The sequence below is a fragment of the Phytophthora cinnamomi genome (genome assembly GCF_018691715.1).
Source record: "Phytophthora cinnamomi strain GKB4 chromosome Unknown Contig50, whole genome shotgun sequence".
In the NCBI taxonomy this organism is placed as follows: Eukaryota; Oomycota; class Peronosporomycetes; order Peronosporales; family Peronosporaceae; genus Phytophthora; species Phytophthora cinnamomi.
Window position 1 is genome coordinate 70,140 of NW_027150983.1, and position 19,045 is coordinate 89,184.

Consider the following 19,045-nt stretch of genomic DNA (forward strand, 5'->3'; position numbering starts at 1 on the left):
GCTGCCATTGGTAGCACCGTCACGAAGAAGCTTGACGCACTTCTCTTTATTGAAGCCCCATGATATCAAAACTTCTTGTAGAGCGTCCTTAACGGTACCTGCGTCGTGCTTTCCTGGCAGTGTTTTTACCTCCAACACCCAGCTGCGAAAGTTGAATCCCTTATCTACGTAGTAACGAGTAAAACAAATGAATGCGAGCTTGTTTCTGGATGTCCATATATCCGATGATGCTGAATACTATTCGCACTCCACCCGAATTTCCTCTTTAAGCACTGATAGGAGATCAACAGCAATTGTTGCAAGTCGCTCACGCACTTTCCAGCTTTTCGGAATCTTGACACGCCCTCGAACTGTGTTTAAATGCCTTGATTACTTACGAAAGTAGTTGTCCTCTACAGCCGTGAATGGACGATCCGATTTACAAGTCCAAATCGCTGCCAAGGCGTCTGTTCGGGTCTGTTCAGCTTCCGTGCAAGGTTCTTTTAATTCAATCGAGGCCGAATTGGCTTCATGATGAACAAGCGGCTGTACTTGATTTTGCATTCGTCGCTCGAGTTTTGCTTGTTTGACGATGTACGGGTGGCACCGCGGCATGTGCTTGGTGACATGAGTTGTGACCGACTTCATAAACGTAATCTCGACATTGCACTTGGTACAGTATGCGCACCGCGCGTGCTGAGATCGCCGATCGCGCTTGTCCATACCTATGTATTTCTCTGTACAGACAAGGCAGATGAACATCCAGTTGGCTTGCGCTTCTTGAACATGAGGTCCAGCACTATCCGTAGCTCTGCGGCGTCCGCGACTGACAACGCTACACTAAGTGGAATCATGCCATCTTCGGCATTACGCGCTGGAGGTGGCGTTCTTTGGATACAGCGACGTGTAGAGGTGCGAGTCTTTTTTGGAGTCCGTTTGTTCTGAGCACTAGCGGGGGTAGACGCTCCTTGTTTCCGGGGGTAGCCTGCCCATGTGTATCCTGGATAGCTTGCCCGGTCTGTTGAGGCGCGGGAGTCGTCTCGTATTCGACACTGCGTCGGAAGTGGGGGAGATCGCGGCAAATTCCGCGCCGTTCGTCATTCCCACAAAAGGCACTCTGGGCTTGATCTCCAGGAAGGTTGGGGCTGCTACAAGACAATCTAAGAGGCAGGGCGGTCCCATTTGAGTCATCGTGCCCGACAGCCATGCTGTTGATCCCACAAATGTTCGGGCGGGATGGATCTGGACAACTTAGACGCATGTAGGTGCGTATAATGACGTTGAAAGATTGTTGATGATAGGGGGCATGATGTAAGCGAGATGTTGGAACGATGTTGTAGGATAGTGAATACCGCATCGCCCCTGTCCTAAGCGAGTTTTGTCCTAAGCGGATTTTTATTTTAGCCAATGAAAACAATGCATTGACACCGCATGTCTGTAGTTAAAATTCCATGTTGACCAGCTAATTATAGGCTGCCACCAGCCATTCGTTCTCAGTGTTCAAAGTGCTATGGGTAGACCACGCACCACAGGAACCGGCAAAAAGCCAAAGCGCTACACCCGCATTGCAGTCGACTATACGCACAAGCGCCACCTTCTCGAATTCCTGGCTGCTGGTTATTCTGTAAACGAAGCTATTGCACACTTCTATCCAAATTGCAGCGAGTCCGATACTCTGCGGAAACATCAGATTTCAAAAAGGAAAAAGCAACAGGGTCCCATTGTAGCGGTCTGTGATGAAGGAAAGGGTCACCTCAAGAATCTACGCTACGGTGGACAGGGCACCGTCCTCTCTAGTGACGCTGAAGGTGATATTGTGCTGTGGATCAGCTCTATGCGTAAGGATGGCTGTCCTTTTTCGTGCCAGAAGCTGAAGTACAAGGCGCTGGAAGTTGCAGCCGACGAAGGACTCTCCCTCGCAATTTTCAAGGCGTCTCATTCATGGCGCCGTCGGTTCATGCGCAGACACAAGCTATCTATTCGAGCGCGAACTGGCCAGGGCCAGACCACGCCAGAGGACGCAGCGCTCGCGAAGGAGAAGTTTAGCAGGGAGGTACGAGCTGCAATCATTGAGCACGGAATCAGCAACGTCTACAACGCTGATCAAACTGGTAAAAACAACAACTACATAAACCTGGTTTTTGTTAGCTACACTAATCGATGTGTGTGTGAGGTGCTGTTCTAGCTGACTTCTTCGAGTACCTACCTAGAAAGACTATTACCAGCAAAGGAGCTCAGACGGTTTGGGTCATGTGTAGCGGCAAGGACAAGGAGCGTGCCACTGTGATGCTGCTGGGCGACTGGCACGGAAACCAGTGTGCGCCGTTCGTCATTTACAAGTGCGGCACGTCACGACATCAAAAACATTCAAAACGATAATGACGCAGTTCGGCATGGCTTTAGCGTTCGTTTGTGGAAAGAGATATTTGGTCTTCAAGCGCTACATGGCTGTCGCATTTACGGCAACCCTACAGCATGGTGGAACTCCTACATCTCGCTCCAATTTCTGTGGTATCATTTCGCCTATCGTGATAACATAGACGAGAAGCTGTTACTTCTGTGGGATGACTTTTCGGGACATTGGACCCAGGAGGTGCTGGAATATGCTGCGTCGATCAATGCCATACTGATGAAGGTGCCTCCACGGTATACGTAGGTATGCCAACCCGCTGACGTGGCGTGGAACCAGCCATTTAAATGTCGCCTGCGGCAGCGCTGGGTTGACTATCTCCACGCTCAGATTGTTGACCATCATGCACGTGAGAAAGAGCGAGCGGAAAAGCGGGTCAGCTTGATGAACAAATTGCAGTTATCTCTAGAAACGAGATGCAAGAGGTTGCTATGTGGAGATTAGCCGCGTCCAAGAACAAGAACCGAGCTCAGCTTTCGAAATGGTGGCGCCAAAGCGCGTTGATATTGCGTCTTGGATTGCAGAAAGTTGGAACGACCTTAGTGCGGAGACGAGTGTTAGCGGGTTTGCGTGCGCAGAGCTGCTAGGTGACACGCGCAGGGTAGAGTCTCCAGTTAAGTCTCTAGGCATTGACCACATTACAGATCTTTGGCTCAGTTAGATTACTTTGGAACTGTAGGCAAACAGGTTTGTAGTGATGATGATTATTCCAGCAGCTCCGACGGTGAGTTTTTCTAGATGCACAATACAACACATTACTTTGATGAGACTTAATTGCGAAGGTAACCAAGCGAGCTTGGACACGTAGCTCAATTGGGAAAGAGCGCCGCTGTTTTATGCGGATGGACGCGGGTTCAATTCCCGCCGTGTCCATACCTTTTGATTGATCCAAAATACCAAGAATTATTATAACTTTTACTTTTTATAATTTAATTCTGAGACTTGGCAACAGATGTACCGTAAACTACATACATTGCAGTTCGCTTAGGACAGGGGCGATGCGGTATTGGTTACAAATTTGGGCAGCGGCGCACGAGTGTCAGTATTGATTGCAGGTATATCACGACGGTATAAAGCCGATTACCAGTACGGTAGTGAAGCTGTAACATACCGTGATTTTGATTTTGTGTTGATGCATCCGGGCGCACCCCAATATTTTCAGATTCCGTCAAATTGGATCGTATATTTCCCAAGGATAGGTGATTTGACTGGCACATCCTTGATTTCCTCTCAAACCGAAGGTTTGACCCTGGGGATCTCTGTATCGAGTTTGGCAGACGTGTGGGATAGATGTGGTTCACCCTCGAGTTTAGAAACCACATCATTTTCATATTCTCTTCGCGGCTGCTACAGACCGTCAAACTTGCTTCAATGGATGAGGTCACGCTTGAGGAATTTCGGGTACGATTCGGAGAGCCATTTTTCGAGGCCCCTGGTTGTCACCACCGATCGGTACGTAAACGAGAAGATGTGACTAGTGTGCAGCGCTAATGTTCCGATTTAGACCAATCGATGTAGATTGAATTCTTGCAACCACGTGGACTACTGCCTGGACAAGTTGGGCGTCCCTGAACTACCTCTATATATTGCTGAAAAGGACGCATTCGAAAATGATAACAAGGCCACTACTCTTGTCGGAGCGTTTGTCCCAACCTGTCTAGCCAACTCAAAGGTAACGAATGCGTGGTTATTGACAAACAAAACTACCGTTTATTGTACGAACTAACTTCAGATTACATATCGTAAGACCCGTAGCCGCGTACAAAATCTACAGCATCACGTGATCTTCTGCGAAAGATTTTTAGGCAGGTGCTGGCTGGCAGAATAACGTGGTGAACTGACTGAAGCGGATCGGGGAGGGCGGAATATAGCTAAAAGATCTATTCGCAACTACACCGAGGTGATCAATGAGATGCACCAAGTACAGGGTTGGATTCGCTGTGCTACAAAGCAGCACTTCCACGATGCCCGATGGAATGCTCGCGGCGTTAGGTGTTTTCACCAGGCCAGGTTACGACGCCTCCTACTTCAACAATCTTGTCCCCACTGCTTTCGACTAACGTTCAAACTAGAATAATTCGCGTACATGTGCAACGTGACATATGTATCTATATCACCCTTGCCCCCATCAATATTTTTGGTAATTTTACACGTGGGGTTTCACATCGCCTAAAGTATTTAAAAACTAACATTTTGCAATTCAGTCAACTAATTAGCGCTCCCAAACCCTTCCGACCCCCCCCCCCCCCCCCTCCAACGACAACGGCAACACCCTCAAAGGTTTTCATGCCCATCGCTGTCGGCATTTTCGATGGCTATCACCACGCAGACGATGTCCAAGCCGACGTCCCCAAGTAGCAATTGCACCAACACCAGCATGCCGCTGCCACTGCCAGTATACAACCAACGTCCTCCTGGCCGAGGGCAACCTGGGCACCGACATCACAACGGCGTCGGCGCTCACGATGGCCACACCCACGCTGACAATGACGAGGTCGCCGTCCGTGAGTAGCAATTGCAGCAACACCAGCACTCCGCTGCCAAGACCAGTACACAATCTATGTCCTGCTGCCGGAAGCCATCCTGAACACCGACACCGTCATGGAGTAGGCTTTCACGATGGTCATCCCCACGCTGACGATTTTCAGTAAGTAGCAATTGCAGCGACACCGGCAAGTCGCTGCCACCGCTACGCCAGCTCTTACTTCGCGCTATCGTCATTTTGGCCATGATCCAGCCCAAACTTTTGCAGCAGCATTACGGCGGTAATGCCACTAATAGTAAGCCACCTCGTTGATTGAGGCCTTGTTAGGGTTACCGGTGATACTGCGGATCTACCGGTGCCTTGCTGACATGAAATTGCATCGCGAGTTTGCTGATGAAGTTGCAGCTAATGACCACATTAATATGCGCGGGGTGTCTGTCCATTCAAACCTGCTAGTGGGACTCACCGTGCAGTTCCACACCAGAGGGGTGGAAACGCGTAGGTGTGCTGACAGTACGGATTCACACCTCTATCTGAACCTCACAACTTTTAGATAGTAATTTTCGATCCGTTTCGATGCGATTGGCGGAATTGGTTGACCAATCGTTACGTGCAAATAAACATTTAATTCAACTTATTGAAAACAAATATAACTGTATTCGTGTTGAGGAACGTTGACAACTTCGTCGATCGGAGCGTCCACAATTCCCAACAGAGTGATATGCCATCTCCATATTGGATTGAGCACTTGTATAACGACCGATGGGGACGGCTGCAGAAGCTGACTTGGTCGGTCTCGTCGTCTTCCTACCGAGAATCCCGTTCGTTTCCACGGGACTGTGAAAGATGGAGGGCCGCCAGAGTACCTAACACCTCATTTATGTTTCGCTACGGAGCCGCCGCGCTGTACGCCGCCTACAAAATGTAACACATTATTCCATGCGCCGCATATATCATTAGATAAAGGAGCAGACGTACCACGTAGAACGCGTTAGATGTCATTTGATACACAACGGGAGATGTTGGGTTTGACTGGCTGGCATCGAGTCGGCCAAACTTGCGATAAAAGTACAACTGATATAGAGTCTTAGAGAGTCTGGCGATGATGTTTGATCGCCTCCGGGGTGCTCTGTTGTAGTCAAGCAACAGCTTCTCGGACTAACAGGTCTTCAATATTGATAATATGTTGACAATGACAGTTAGCCACGGTCGCTGACAGGTCAGTAGGAGCTGTGCAACGCCAACAGGTCAGTAGTGCTGGAACAACACTAATTAATTATTTTCCGTATTACCTGGTGCTATCTTTGCGGCACGTACCTGCCGAATACGCTTTCCACGCCGTTCATCATTTAGTAGTGTGACACCCCCGCACAACAGTCGTGTTAGTGCTGCTTGGTGATGCGTAGTTGTCGTGTACATGCACTGGATACGGTCGATGTCCACCGAGTACTAGCAGACTAGAATAGCTCTGACATTCATGAGTAGGCTCGGACAATGCATGTTTAGGTGTATACCACGTCCGGCTGCATGTCGTTCGGATAAAATGAAAACGATCGGCTATGGGATCACATGGCTGCTGCAGATGTAGTTGTACATGTGCGGGTAGATATAGGTCAAGTTCTGCTTCATTAAAGCATCTATGTGCCGTTAACGTACGTATATTCGCCTGTCTCGACGTGATCCTTGGTACCCCTGATCGTGCAAGTCCTGGCCTACTGCGAGAGCGTTATCCCACAGGCGGAGAGCTTCGCGTCTTCGTGTTCACACCGGCAGTGATGCGAATGGCTATGATTTTCGACCAATCGATTTGTGTAGTATGTTTTAAACCAATCACAAATTGCTTGTCGTTATCGAACGGCATCTACCGCCAAATGCAGAGATAACGTTATTCTGGTATTGCAAAGGCCGCAAAGCCTCAACAAGCACCCCTGCTTAAAATCTGCGTCTAGTTGTAGCAACTTGCAACCAACGTTGACTAATGAGTTTATAAACAGGGCTTGCGTACTTCGCTGAAAACTGATGTTGTGCGGTACAGGGGATGACAGCAGATACGAAACCTCTGGCTTCTTGACCGCCGACTTCACCCAGAATGCCTGCCCCGCGTCAGGCGGCTCGATCGTACCTAGCAGGAAGGGCAACCAGAAATGCTGCAACGTTCGCGATATCCAATAAGGTGCGTTTAACCCCTTAACTACCAGCGAATTTCTATGGGTCCTACAGGACCTCTACTAGAACTAATCGTATGACTGAAATATCAGTTGTGAGCCTGTTTTCATCCAATTGGAACCGCTTGATTTCCTATGCCTCCCTCTACAATTTTGTGCAGCTCCTGACCGCTCGTGCTATTACTAAGGTCCCATGGAACCTGTACGCGACCCCTTCTGCTGCTGGTGCGGCACATCGCCCTGTGACTGGAAGAACTATGAGGAAGAGCTGTGGCTGGCAGCGGGATGTCTGCAGAGCAAGCTGATGCGGCGCAAGCATAGCAATCGTGTGCTGCGGCAGACACTGAGTCGTCTCTACCAGATGCCAGGCAATCTACGCGGCCCGGTACCTCGCTGCGTGGCCAGGAAGCTGACGGCGTACTGGCCAGACTCTCTAAAGGTATGAATGGTGTGTATTATGCTTATGGCTCTGGTAGTTTCAGTTGTGCAATAGGTATGATCGTTCTGTTGTTTTTCGTGCGTGTAAAGGCCACGGGTTCATCGGTGGAGGCGCGACAGAGTGCCTCCAGTGCCGATCGTAGCTGAGGTGAGTGGTTGAGCTTGTCTCTGTTGTGAAAGGCCGTGAAGCATTCTACATGAAAACCCACCTCACACTTGGTGCACCCATATCGCGACTTTTTATGTTTCGCACACTGCAGAGATGACAGAGCAGCTTGCCGTTGCTGTGATCTATTGAGTTGGTCGTTATCATGTGAAGAGATGTATCCATTCCAACTATTTCCTCCAATGTTTCGGTGGCTCCACGATCGGGTGACCGACGTGGAGCGTCTGCAGGGCGCTGAGTTCGCCGCCCTGAAACAGGAGCTGGCGAACCAGAAGGCCCAAGTCGCGGCGGTCTCGCAGACCGCCTCGAATATCCAGGTCGAGTTGGGGACCCGGATGAAGGAGTTGCTCCAGCGCGTCCGCGGAGGTGAGGTTGGGCGTTGCCGAGGCCATGGCTTCCGCTTCTGCAGGCTTCGGGTCAGCCGAGCTAGGTGGCTCGTGCTGCAGGGACGGCTTCAGCCGCCCGACGTAAAAGGGCGGATGGAGGCGCATGATCGAGCGTGTAAGCGTTGCCGTGCCGTGCCAACACAGTGGACGGCTCGATGAAGCGCGGAGCAAGCTTGCTTGCTCCGAAATCCGAAACTGCATGTCTAGGCAGGTTTTGTGTAGCTAACAAAACTAATGAACCAACTTTAAATTCATTTGTGTTGCTTCCGCCCGCATTGTCTACGTTCAGCTTCTGTTGATCAACAGAAGCTGCTATTGCGTCTTGGACAAACCGAATTACGGCTTGTCTTTTGGTGATGAAATCGATTGAATCCGAGCTGAAGTCATTCAGATCGCTCTCCGCTAGAAGCCCGGCCTCTGCGTGGTTCTTTGCGGTGTCTGCGCCCTGCCCAGACCCGTGGTCGTTGGCCTTGTTGTTGGGGGAGTCTGCGCAGGGCGCAGACTCATGTGGTTTGTCCATTGTTGCAGCTGACACTTTGCAAGTGTCAGCGGTTTTCTGCGGCTGCTGTATTGCAGTCGTAGATCCTCCCCCACTTAAAGTGGGAGCCATCACTCCGAGTAAAGTCGGTAGGCGTGGATGCCGCATGGCATTCACGTAGAACGGTGTATGCCCGGTCGAGGCATGCACTGAGTTGTTGATGGCAAACTCTGCCATCGATAAGCACTCGCTCCAGTATTGGAACGAGTGAGCGTAGCTCTTCAGAATGTCGACGAGCACGCGGTTCACGCGCTCGGTTTAGCCGTCCGTCTGCGGATGATCCGCAGTCGACATTGAAAGCTGGCTCCCAAGAAGTGTAAACACTTCTTGCCACAGGTTCGCTGTGAAGCGTGGGTCTCTGTCCGACACGATGTCGGTCGGCTGTCATGGTGTTTGAACGCCATGTCAACGAACAGACGAGCCGTCTGCTTCGCAGTCACTTCTGCCGGCACCGCGGCAAGATGTACCATCTTGCTGAAGCGGTCGACGAAGACCACAACACCGGTATTCCCTCCGCTGTCCGGGGGAAGACCAAAGATGAAGTCCAAAGACATGGACTTCCAACACTCCGACGGAGTCGGTAGTGATTGTAACGGAGCCTGCGCAAACAGCGCAGGTTTTACGCGTTGGCATACCTCGCAAGCACGGACGTACTTGCGCACCCACTTATACTGGTGGTACCAGTAGAAGTCGCGCTTGAGAAGGACGTAAGTCTTCTCACGTCCGAGATGTCCCGCGGTCGGGGCATCGTGATACTCGTACATGATGCTGAGTCGCAGGTCATGGTCATTCGGCACGACAACGCGGTCCGCGTTGTCGCCGACTGCATTATAAAGAAGCAGTCCGTCGTGCACCTGATAGAGGTGTGCACGCGCACGAAGGTGCTTGGGCAGCTTCTGACGAGCCTTGTCAGAAGGCGCTGTGCCATAGGCCAGCAAGAGTTTCGTGTCCGAGTCGTGCGCGTACGCGGTCTTCACGTCGTCCAACAGAGACGACGTGGGTGTGCTCGTTCGCATGGCGTCAATGGCATTGACGTCAGCAGCTTCTGCGTAGTCTGGCCGACGTGATAACGCGTTGGCCACCACATTCAATCTTCCGGGTTTGAATTCGACCCGGAAGTTATACTCCGCAAAGAATAAGAGCCATATCGTCATTGTTTGTGATATGTGTGGCGACTTCACTGCGGTGACGACCAAGCAAATACACTTGGAATTTCGCGAGTGAATACTTCATGGCAAGGCGTTCCTTGTCATGTACTGGATAGTTTCGCGCAGCTGGTTTCAGCTGGCGCGATTGGTAGTAGACGACACGATCACAGCCCTCGTGATCGTCCTGCATCAGCGTCCATCCGATCGCGAAATCGGTTAGCCAGTGCCAAGATCGGTGCCTCAGTCAAGCCCCGCTTGACTGCATCGAATGCCTTTTGGCAATCGGTTGTCCAATTCCACACAGCTTCCTTCTTGAGAAGCTGTGACAGCGGGCGGATCTTACCCGCGTAATACTCCACGTGCTTGCACAAGTACGTGGCCAAGCCAAGGAACTGCCTCAGTTCCTTGACACTTGAAGGCGTTGGTCATTCATTGATCACTCTGACCTTTTCCGGGTCAGGGCGAACACCATTTTTCCCTACGAGACACCCGAGGACGGGTATCTCGCTCGCCCCGAAGGTACACTTCTTCAGGTTCGCGTAGAGCTTATGCTTTCGCATAAGCTCAAGTAGCTGCCGGAGATGCACCCTGTGCATCTCTACGTCGGTCTTCCTGTCCACATCCTGGCTGTGGATGAACACATCATCGAAGTAGCTCGGCGCGAAGTCGCGCACCGAGCGCAAAAAGTGCGTCACGCACCTGTTGAAAGTCGCAGGGACGTTCTTAAGCCCCTGTGGCATTACTAGCCATTCCCAGAGCATGCCGCTTGGCGTCCTCACCACCGTGAGGGGGGTGTCGCTCTCACCCGTTAGGATCTGATAGAATCCATCTCGCAAGTCAAGAGCACTGTAAACGGTGCTCCCCACCATCGAATCGATGATAACATCTTTTCGTAGTATCGCGCTTCTTCCAGTCTATTACCGGATCATGCCGTGCAAGCCACGGCATGCCCATTACCACGTCGAACTTATCGTCCAGGTCCAGGACGATGAAGTGTTCGACAAACACTCGTTGTTTGTACGAGAAGCGCGCGTTCCCGACGCGCTTCTCGGTCTTCACGATGGCACCTGTTGCCAGTCGTACCTCCAGAAGACTTCGAGGTACCTTTACCTCCTCGAAGTCAAGTCTCGACAGGCTTCGTAGTCGAACAAAGTTGCTCGACGCGCCTGAATCTACCAATGCTCGAAGAGAGTCGCTCGCTCTCTTCGAGTAAACCTTCAAGATGACCAGGTTCGGCCTGTCATCTTGTTTCTTGCAGTGAGAGCTGGTCTCACTGGGGGCTGCAGTCCTCAGTGTCGCGTGCCCGATGTCGGCACGCGCGACTGCATTACCAGTATGGCGCCCCGCGCCTACTGGATGTTCGCGGTTTTTGTTGGTCCGCGGCGATGCCCAGCATCGCCACGACGGCCACCATTGTAGTGCACGGGAGCCGTGCGCTCTCTGGCTAAGTGACCGATCCTTCCGCAACGGAAGCATCGCACATTACTTCCGTGCTGTTGGGACCAGCAGCCGTTGCATTCGAGAGGTCCATTGGTTCTGGACCTCCCGTCCTCGCTACCGGGCGCGGTTGCGGCCTCGGTACATTTGCATGGAGTTTAGCCTGCCGCAGGCTAAACTCTTCTTGTATTGCGAGAGTAATCGCAGCTTCGAGAGTACTCGGGTACTCTCGGAAGAGATAGGTCTTCACAGGCCCATCTCTCAGTCCCTTCATGAACGTGACGACCTTAGTCGCCTCGTCAATCGGGTTGGTCACGATGTTCGACACCAAGTACCGTGCACGCTGCGCGCAAGCATGAACGTCATGCTTACCCTGCTGAAGGTCGAGGAATTCCGCCCTCGACCGGAACTCATTTTGCGGGGGTTCAAACGCTTGTTTGAGCTCCTCTTTGAACACTTCGTACGTGCTGAAGCACGTACGATCGGAGAGTCGGCGTCCATACGCCCAACTCCTTGCGCGTCCGCCAAGGCAGGACATGGCGAACGCGACCTTCGACAGCGGGTCGACGATGCGTCGAGCCGCAATGGCTGTGTCGGGTTCGACAAGCCATCGGAGGAGAGGCTCGCCCTCTCTTCCTACATAATTGCTCACGCTCAATTTTAATGATTGAGCACGCGGTGTCGTCCCCGACGACGCCGTCGCTGAGGAAGCAGCATCGCGCTGCTCCTTCATGATGAACCCCAGAGCAACACCATGTTGCTCTGTCGGCGATAGCGTACGCAGCATCGTAGCTATCGCCGCCTCCCCAATGACTATTGACAGTCGTTGGAGGGCCTCCCACTCTGGATCTGACAGGTGGGGGTTGTGGTGTAGGGAACACCAGATTTCGTGGAGCACTCGAAGTTAAGGCGGAACAAGGTACCAGGACGACCGGGAAAACGGCGCCGACGGTACTACTCGGCTGGATGGTACACTGTGCCAGTCCGCCGAGCTCGCCGAGCTCGCAGGCTTCACGGGCGCACCGCGGCCGACTGAATGGGAATCAAGAGCACCGGAGACCAGGGACGGGTGGCGCCACGCAAGGAGAAGACGCACGTACGACGGGCCGAGTGCGGGGACGCTAGGAGACGCTCAGCCGAGTTCAAGGCAGTTTCCAGGCCTTGAGCTCGGCTAAACAGAGCCGCCGACCGCCCAGACGACGCGGTGCACGGCCAGAAGGCGCACAAGAGGACCAAGCGTGGGCCCGGCGAGCCCAGCAGCACTCAGCCGAGTCGGCGAGACCTCCCTGTCGAGCTCGCCGGGTTATCCGGACAACTTATCCGGCTCCGCCGAGTTCGAAGCGTCGCTGAGAGGGTGAAGGGTCGGCCGAGATCCGAAACCACTCCATTTCACTTGATATTTGTATAGGACCTTAGGAATAGTGGAGGCGCCCTTTCAGGGCGCCCAGGAGACTTAAGAACAAAGAGAGCAGAATTTTCTAGGCCCACAACACGTGCACACTTTCCGGTAAGTCCCTGCACGGGGTCGGATTATGCCTGCCGTCGGTACCCGAGAGGCATAGCTTGTAGGGTACTCGACTGGCAGCGCCAAGAGATTAGGTCGGCCCGGGATTGGGCGTTGGGTGCTCGCCAAGTGCGAAAGAAAAGTCTCGCTAACTCAGCGAGCCGGTACGCCGGACAGCCCGGGTGCCGTTACTCTTCAAGTCGGGTTGCTTCTGCCCCGGCGGCCTGTAAAAGCGCTAGCGCGCCGCCGTCCATCCTTTGGTGGAGGGCACAGGAGTTTGTGAACGGAGTCCGCTAGCTCGGCGGATCTCCGGAAGAGTGGACCTTGGTTGGCAGGTGTCGGCGAGAAGCGAGACACCCGCTGTCCCGGTTGGACCGAACCGCGAGGGGACAACCCCTGCACAGGCCAACAAGCGCCGACCTAACTCGGCGATTGTTGTGGTTTGTGCTGGAGATCCACATCTGACGATATTTGTGTGTTCTGCAACACCACAACTGGTGCCGCGACCCGGGAACAGGGGTGTGCTTGTGTTTCGTAGGTACCAGCTAACCAAGGTTTGAGAAGAGCAAGGAGAGAGAAGATGGTCAAGGGATTTGTTACGCCGAGCCTGGCGACGGCCAGAGCTAACTCGGCGGAGCTAACCAACTCGACGGACTCGACGGCGGCGATGGTTATGGACGCGACGGCGGAAGTGACGCGCTCGGTCTCGTTCGACGATGAGGAAGCCCGAGGCCATGGAAGTGATGATGAGGAAGAGTTAGAGATGAAGGCCGAGTATGACGCGGTGAAGTCGACGGCGGAACTACTCGACGAAGTCGAGGAGTTGTCGCTACAAGTTGGGCGCGTGGGAAACCCGCGCCCAGTTCAGCGAAACTTAACCGCCGAGCTAGGCGATGATGCGGACGATGATGATGACGACGTTGCTCCAGGGGACCGTCCGCCCCTAATACCGCGAGCGACGAAGAATGCGGATACGCCGAGTGCGAACAAGGTTTTGGCTCGACTCGGCGAAGAGATGAAGACGCAGAGTGGTTGGATGGTGATGTTTGGGCTGGTGGCGATGGCCCAAGCGAAGTGGCCTATGCTGGGGCCGGAGCTGGCCCAGCCAGTGAATAGCACCGATGTCAACCAGTTGGCGGAGGATACCATGCTGCTTCTGAAGGCAATGGGGTATCGGTGCACGAGTCGGCCCAGCAGCTTGATGCTGGACGGATGGACCGCAAGGCGAGCCTCGCTGGAGTTGATGCGGTGGAAACGGCGACTGAGATGGGCGTTCGGACTCGAACAACCGGCGGGACCTCGGCAATCGATCGCAAAACGAACCGCCGAGTCCCAGCAACTCGGCGAAGACCCCAGCAGGATTCCGTTGCCGAAGACGCCGGAGACGAAGAAAGGCCGGCGTGAGGTGTTCCGGGCGACGGATGGGACCCCGTACTTTGAAGATTCCCACATGAAGACTCCTGTGAGAGAGAGGTCGAGTGGGGGTCGGTACGCCGAGTTCTACGACGCGGCGGACGAAGCAGAACTCGGCGGAGACGACGACGAAGAAGAAAGGGATTATCAAGACTTGGCGGAAGACTCGACGAAGGCGGTAATCAAGCGACTGAGCTTCGACGACACCGACAGCGACAGCGCCCAGTACTTGGAAGTACGTACCCACGCTTCGCTGGACAAGATCGCCGAGTTCGAGGGAAAGCGTTACCGTTCTGAAGACTCGCTCAAGTGGTTGAAGCGATTTATCTACGAGATGAAAGGCACGAGGATGGCACAAGATGCTTGGTGCGAGCCGTTCTCGCTGAGTTTAGGGCGCGCAGCTAAAGGATGGTACCGCCAGCTGCCGAAGAAGACTCAGCGGAAGTGGAGCCTTCTCAGCGAGTCATTCCTGGACTACTACTGTTCGCAGTTCGACCAGTCAGCGCGTACGCGCTACTACTCAGCTCGGCGCAAGGAGAACAAACCTGTGTGCTACTTCCTGATACGCTTGAACGGATATGCGAAGTCGGCCAAGATCCAGTATGAGTCTAAGGGGCCGGACGCCGCTGATCACGTCGAGCACTTCTTGCTGAATTGTGGAGACGACGACATCATGGACCTTCTCTATCCGCAGCAACTCGACGACATCAAGAAAGTGGAGAAGATTATCAACCAGAAGATCATGGGGGAAAAGCGGAAGAAGCAGCGGGACCGGCTCGCAGGAGCGTACAGTCGAGATGGGAAACGGTCTGAGTCGACTCGGCGGAGTGACCTCCGCCGAGATGACCGACGAGACGAACGCCGAGATGATCGACGTGGAGATCGCCGAGATGATCGACGAGATTATCGCCGAGACGACCGGCGACTGCGCCGAGATGAAGGCCGGGACCGCCGACTTGCAGCAGCTGCAGTGCTGGAGGATGATCCGTACGAGGTGGCGGACCGGCGACGCATGGCTCGGTACGATTCCGAGAGCGACCGCAGTGATGACAGCTATCATAGCTGTTCGGACTCGGCGGACGACTCGGAAGAAGATTTCCTAGACGCTGGGAACGTGAGCGATCGCGATCGTTGGTCTGGCGATCGCAACAACTCGGCGAAGACACTAAGGGGTGATGTTCGCCGAGTTCCGCCCGGGGCAACTGGGCGAACTGGGCGGCCCGCCGAGCGCCGAGACTATGATGGACGTCGTGACTCCCGTGAACGCCCACCGTACGGTCCCTGTGCCGCCTGTGATGGAGCCAACCACTCCGTCCACTTCTGCCGTCGGCGATGCAAGTTCTGCAAGCAAGTCCATGATGCAGGGCAATGTGAACTGTTCCAACGCTATGAGAAGCTGGCCTCGTTTGTCAAGGCAAATGTTGACAAGTCCAAGGTGCCAGATGATCTACAAGACCTCTATACGCCGAGTGATTTAAACTCGGCGGCCCGCCAACACTGACTGGGTTGGACACTACCGGGCTGCCACAGTCCGCCGAGTCGGCAGTAGAAGCGAACTTTGTGTTTGCTTTCGTCGGCGAAGCAAAATGGCCCGAAGAACGGAGTGAGGATAGTGATGGTGCAAGTGAAAACGACGGTAATGGCAGTGAGCTCGACGGATCGGATGAAGAACGCCGAGCGATAGTGAATAGTGTGGTGGTGACTCGGCGGACGAGAGAGTCGGTGACGACCCCGAAGGTGATGAAGTTGCTCTCTGGAGAGAAATTGGGGTGGTGGTCGTCCCAGAAGTTCGACCGCCGAGTTCGGATGCGAGCGCTTGTGATGGGAGCGGTGAACGACCAGCGGACGAATATCCTACTGGATACGGGGGCGAATGTGACAGCCATCACGGAAGCATTCGCCAAGAAGCTGCGATTGAAGCAGCGAGTCGTGAGCCACGACATGCAGATCGATGTACAAGGCATTGGGGAATACAAAATCCCAACCCAAACCAAGGCGACAGTGAAAGTGACTCTCGGCTGGGAAGTAGCTTACGAGTTCGATGTGTGGATTATGAACCACCATGCAGGAGTCGACTTAATCCTAGGTACGGATTTCATGATCCCTGCGGGGATCCGACTCGACTTGTTTAACTCGACGGCCAAACTGCCCGACGAGGTGATCGTTCCGCTGCTTCGATCGAAGAATGCAGCGGAAATGCCACGGGACAGCCTGTACATCACAGACGGGCCTGCGGAGCCTATGAGCTTGCCGAGTAGGCTCCCCGCCGAGTTCAAATTGCGTAAGCAACAACCCGACGGCTCGACGCACGACTTGTGGATGCGGCGCACGCGAGACTGGGTTCCCACCGTGATCGTCAACAGGAGTGGCAAAGCCGTGCGCGTAGTGCTCACAAATGTGAGGGCGGTGGCTGTCTGGTGCCCAGCCCACTTCTCGGTGGTTGCGTGGGCCCCGCATGGGGTACTTCCTCCCGAGGGATATGTCCGGCTGAGCTCGGCGAAGTACAGGGACTGGCAGGTCCTGGCCTATGAAGCAGCTATCGACAAAGTGCTATTGAACAAAGAACAGCAGCTGTATGAAGGGTGGCTGGCACGACAGCCGCCAGCTGTGGAACGTAGACCGTACAAGGAGCCTGAGGCGGTGGTCGCCCGACCCCCCGAAGCAGGAAGCGAACCGGGACTCACGTGCGCCCAGCAATGGGAATTGCTGGCTCGGCGAGGAGAAGAGCTAGCCGAGTTCGCTGGACGGACTAACCCGTCCAATCTATCAGACGCGAACGACGGCCACGTTATCAACTCGGCTAACAGCGAATGGAGTCCACAGGATGACTCCGCCGAGTCGGGAGGCGATGAGAGCGACGTTGTCGACGGAAACAGCCGCCTCACCTTGACACACGACCAGGATATGGCCACGTGCCCAACCGGTCAGAGCGGCCCCTCCTCGCCGAGCAACTCAGCTGAGTCAAGGGTGCAAGGACAACAGTCGACACATCTTTCGAAGTCAGTCGAGTTGATCCCGGGGGAGACCGGACCTGGCCCGCCCTCCGGACGTTCCAACAGCGAAGAAGTCGATGTCAGTGATGAATTCCTGGATGAGGACCCGGAGGAGAACCTCCGGCTACGTTACCTCCTCGCTGCACGACTCGGCGAAGCGCGGAAAACCATAGCAGAGCAACAGTCCGCCGAGTTCGAGCATTCCGCAGTAGATCTGGCGTTAGAGGACTACGCTCACGAGTTGGCCTTCCTGCCTGATTTGGCAGAGGTCGTCCCGACGCAGCTCGACTACTCAGCGAGTAACGTGACGTGCGAGGCCCACTCGGCGGAGCAGTCCAAGCGGTTGGTGGACGTATTGAAGGCACACGAACACATTATGATTTCTAGTGGGAACGCGGTGCCCCCACCGGCGTATGGAGTGGAATGCGACATCGACGTCCAGGGGCATGAGTCCATCCGGCAACGCGCCCACCGAGTTCCGTTGAAACACCTGGGCAAGTTATATGAGCTGCTCAAGGCGCTGTTGAAGTCACGACTCATAGCGTTCTCCAACAGCCCGTGGGCCTCCCCAATAGTGATCGTCCTGAAGAAGAATGGGGTCGACATACGCCTGTGCATCGACTATAAGATGGTCAATGCCGTCACGCTGCTTATGGAATACGCCATGCCACTGGTGGATGATTTGCTCACCGAGCTTGAGAGTTATCTGTGGTTCTGCTCGCTCGACGCAGCGAGCGGCTTCTGGGCGGTGATGATGACTCGGCGAGCTCGGTGGATCTCGACGTTCGTCTGCGCACTGGGTCATTTTGAGTGGTTACGAATGCCATTTGGCCTTAAGAACGCACCCATGATATATCAACGATTGATCGACAACGCACTGTGGGGTTACGTGCAGCCGAAGGGTGGATGGTCCGCCTTCGCCGAGCGCATCCGCCGAGCTGAAGCCGAGTCGGAGGCTCAGCGGAAGACCCACTTAGTCGAGTTCAGACCCGAGTCGAGTCCGATGTCGAAGTTCGAAGCAGATCGCCGAGCTCAGGTTGAGCCCGATCCGCTTGAAGACTTTATCAACAGCCCGGATGCAGATATATTTTCTCGACTGGAGAACCGGATGAGTCGCAGGTGGCCCCCGTGTTTGAGCGCAGGTCGTTTGTGGACGATATTTGCTTTGGTGGAAGATGTTTCGACGACTGCCTGAACACTTTGGACAGGTTGTTGACCCGGTTCGCCGAGTGTCGAATCAGTGTGATCTTCCCGAAGAGTATTTTCGTTCAGCCCAGAGTCGACTTCCTGTCCCATGGGGTGACCTCGGAAGGGATTCAAGCCGATCCGAAGAAGGTGTTGGCCATCGCCGAGCTCCCGTTCCCAAAGACGAAGAAAGGAATGCAGGCGTTCCTGGGAGCGTTGAACTATTACGCCCTGTTCATCCAGAACTTGGCAGTGTATGGGGCCGTACTGTACCAACTTAAGGACACCGATTTCGAGCCAGGGGGTGACCTATCCGCAGCCAAGACAGCGTTCGCCGAGTTGAGGAAGAAGGTAGCAGACGCCCCAATACTGCGGCATTTCGACTCGGCGGAAGACGTCCACGTTATGCTATTCGCGAACGACTGGGCGCTGAGTAGCACAGTGATGCAGATGCACGATGGTAAACTCCACCCAGTCCGGTTCTGTGGCCGAGTGCTCAAAGATAACGAACTCGGCTATCACCCCGCCGAGAAGGAAGTACTAGCCCTTCTCCAGCTCATCAAAGTGTGCCATACACTCCTCGCTGGGAAGACGATTAATGTTTACACGCGGTTCTCGACGCTCGAATGGGTTTTTAACTCGAAGTCTCTCTATGGCCGAGCGGTCAGCTTTGCAGTGCTCCTGTCGCCGTATCACCTCAAGGTCAAGCGAGTCCGAGAACAAGACGTAGCTTTCGTTCAGTTGCTGCAGGCGTCGATAACCCCGGCAGTAGGACTCGATGAACTCCTCGCACATGTA

The 19,045-nt window shown here is 54.1% G+C and overlaps 1 protein-coding gene across 1 annotated transcript; it reads left to right on the forward strand.

The window, feature by feature from the left end:
* Nucleotides 1-1,813: 1,813 nt before the first annotated feature.
* IUM83_06478 (CENPB protein Homeodomainlike) lies at nt 1,814-2,358 on the forward strand (the record flags this gene model as incomplete). The annotated part of the gene is made up of 2 exons (XM_067930689.1): nt 1,814-2,090; nt 2,165-2,358. The coding sequence occupies 2 exons, from the start codon at nt 1,814-1,816 to the stop codon at nt 2,356-2,358; spliced, it is 471 nt and encodes a 156-aa protein (XP_067789715.1).
* Nucleotides 2,359-19,045: the final 16,687 nt, after the last annotated feature.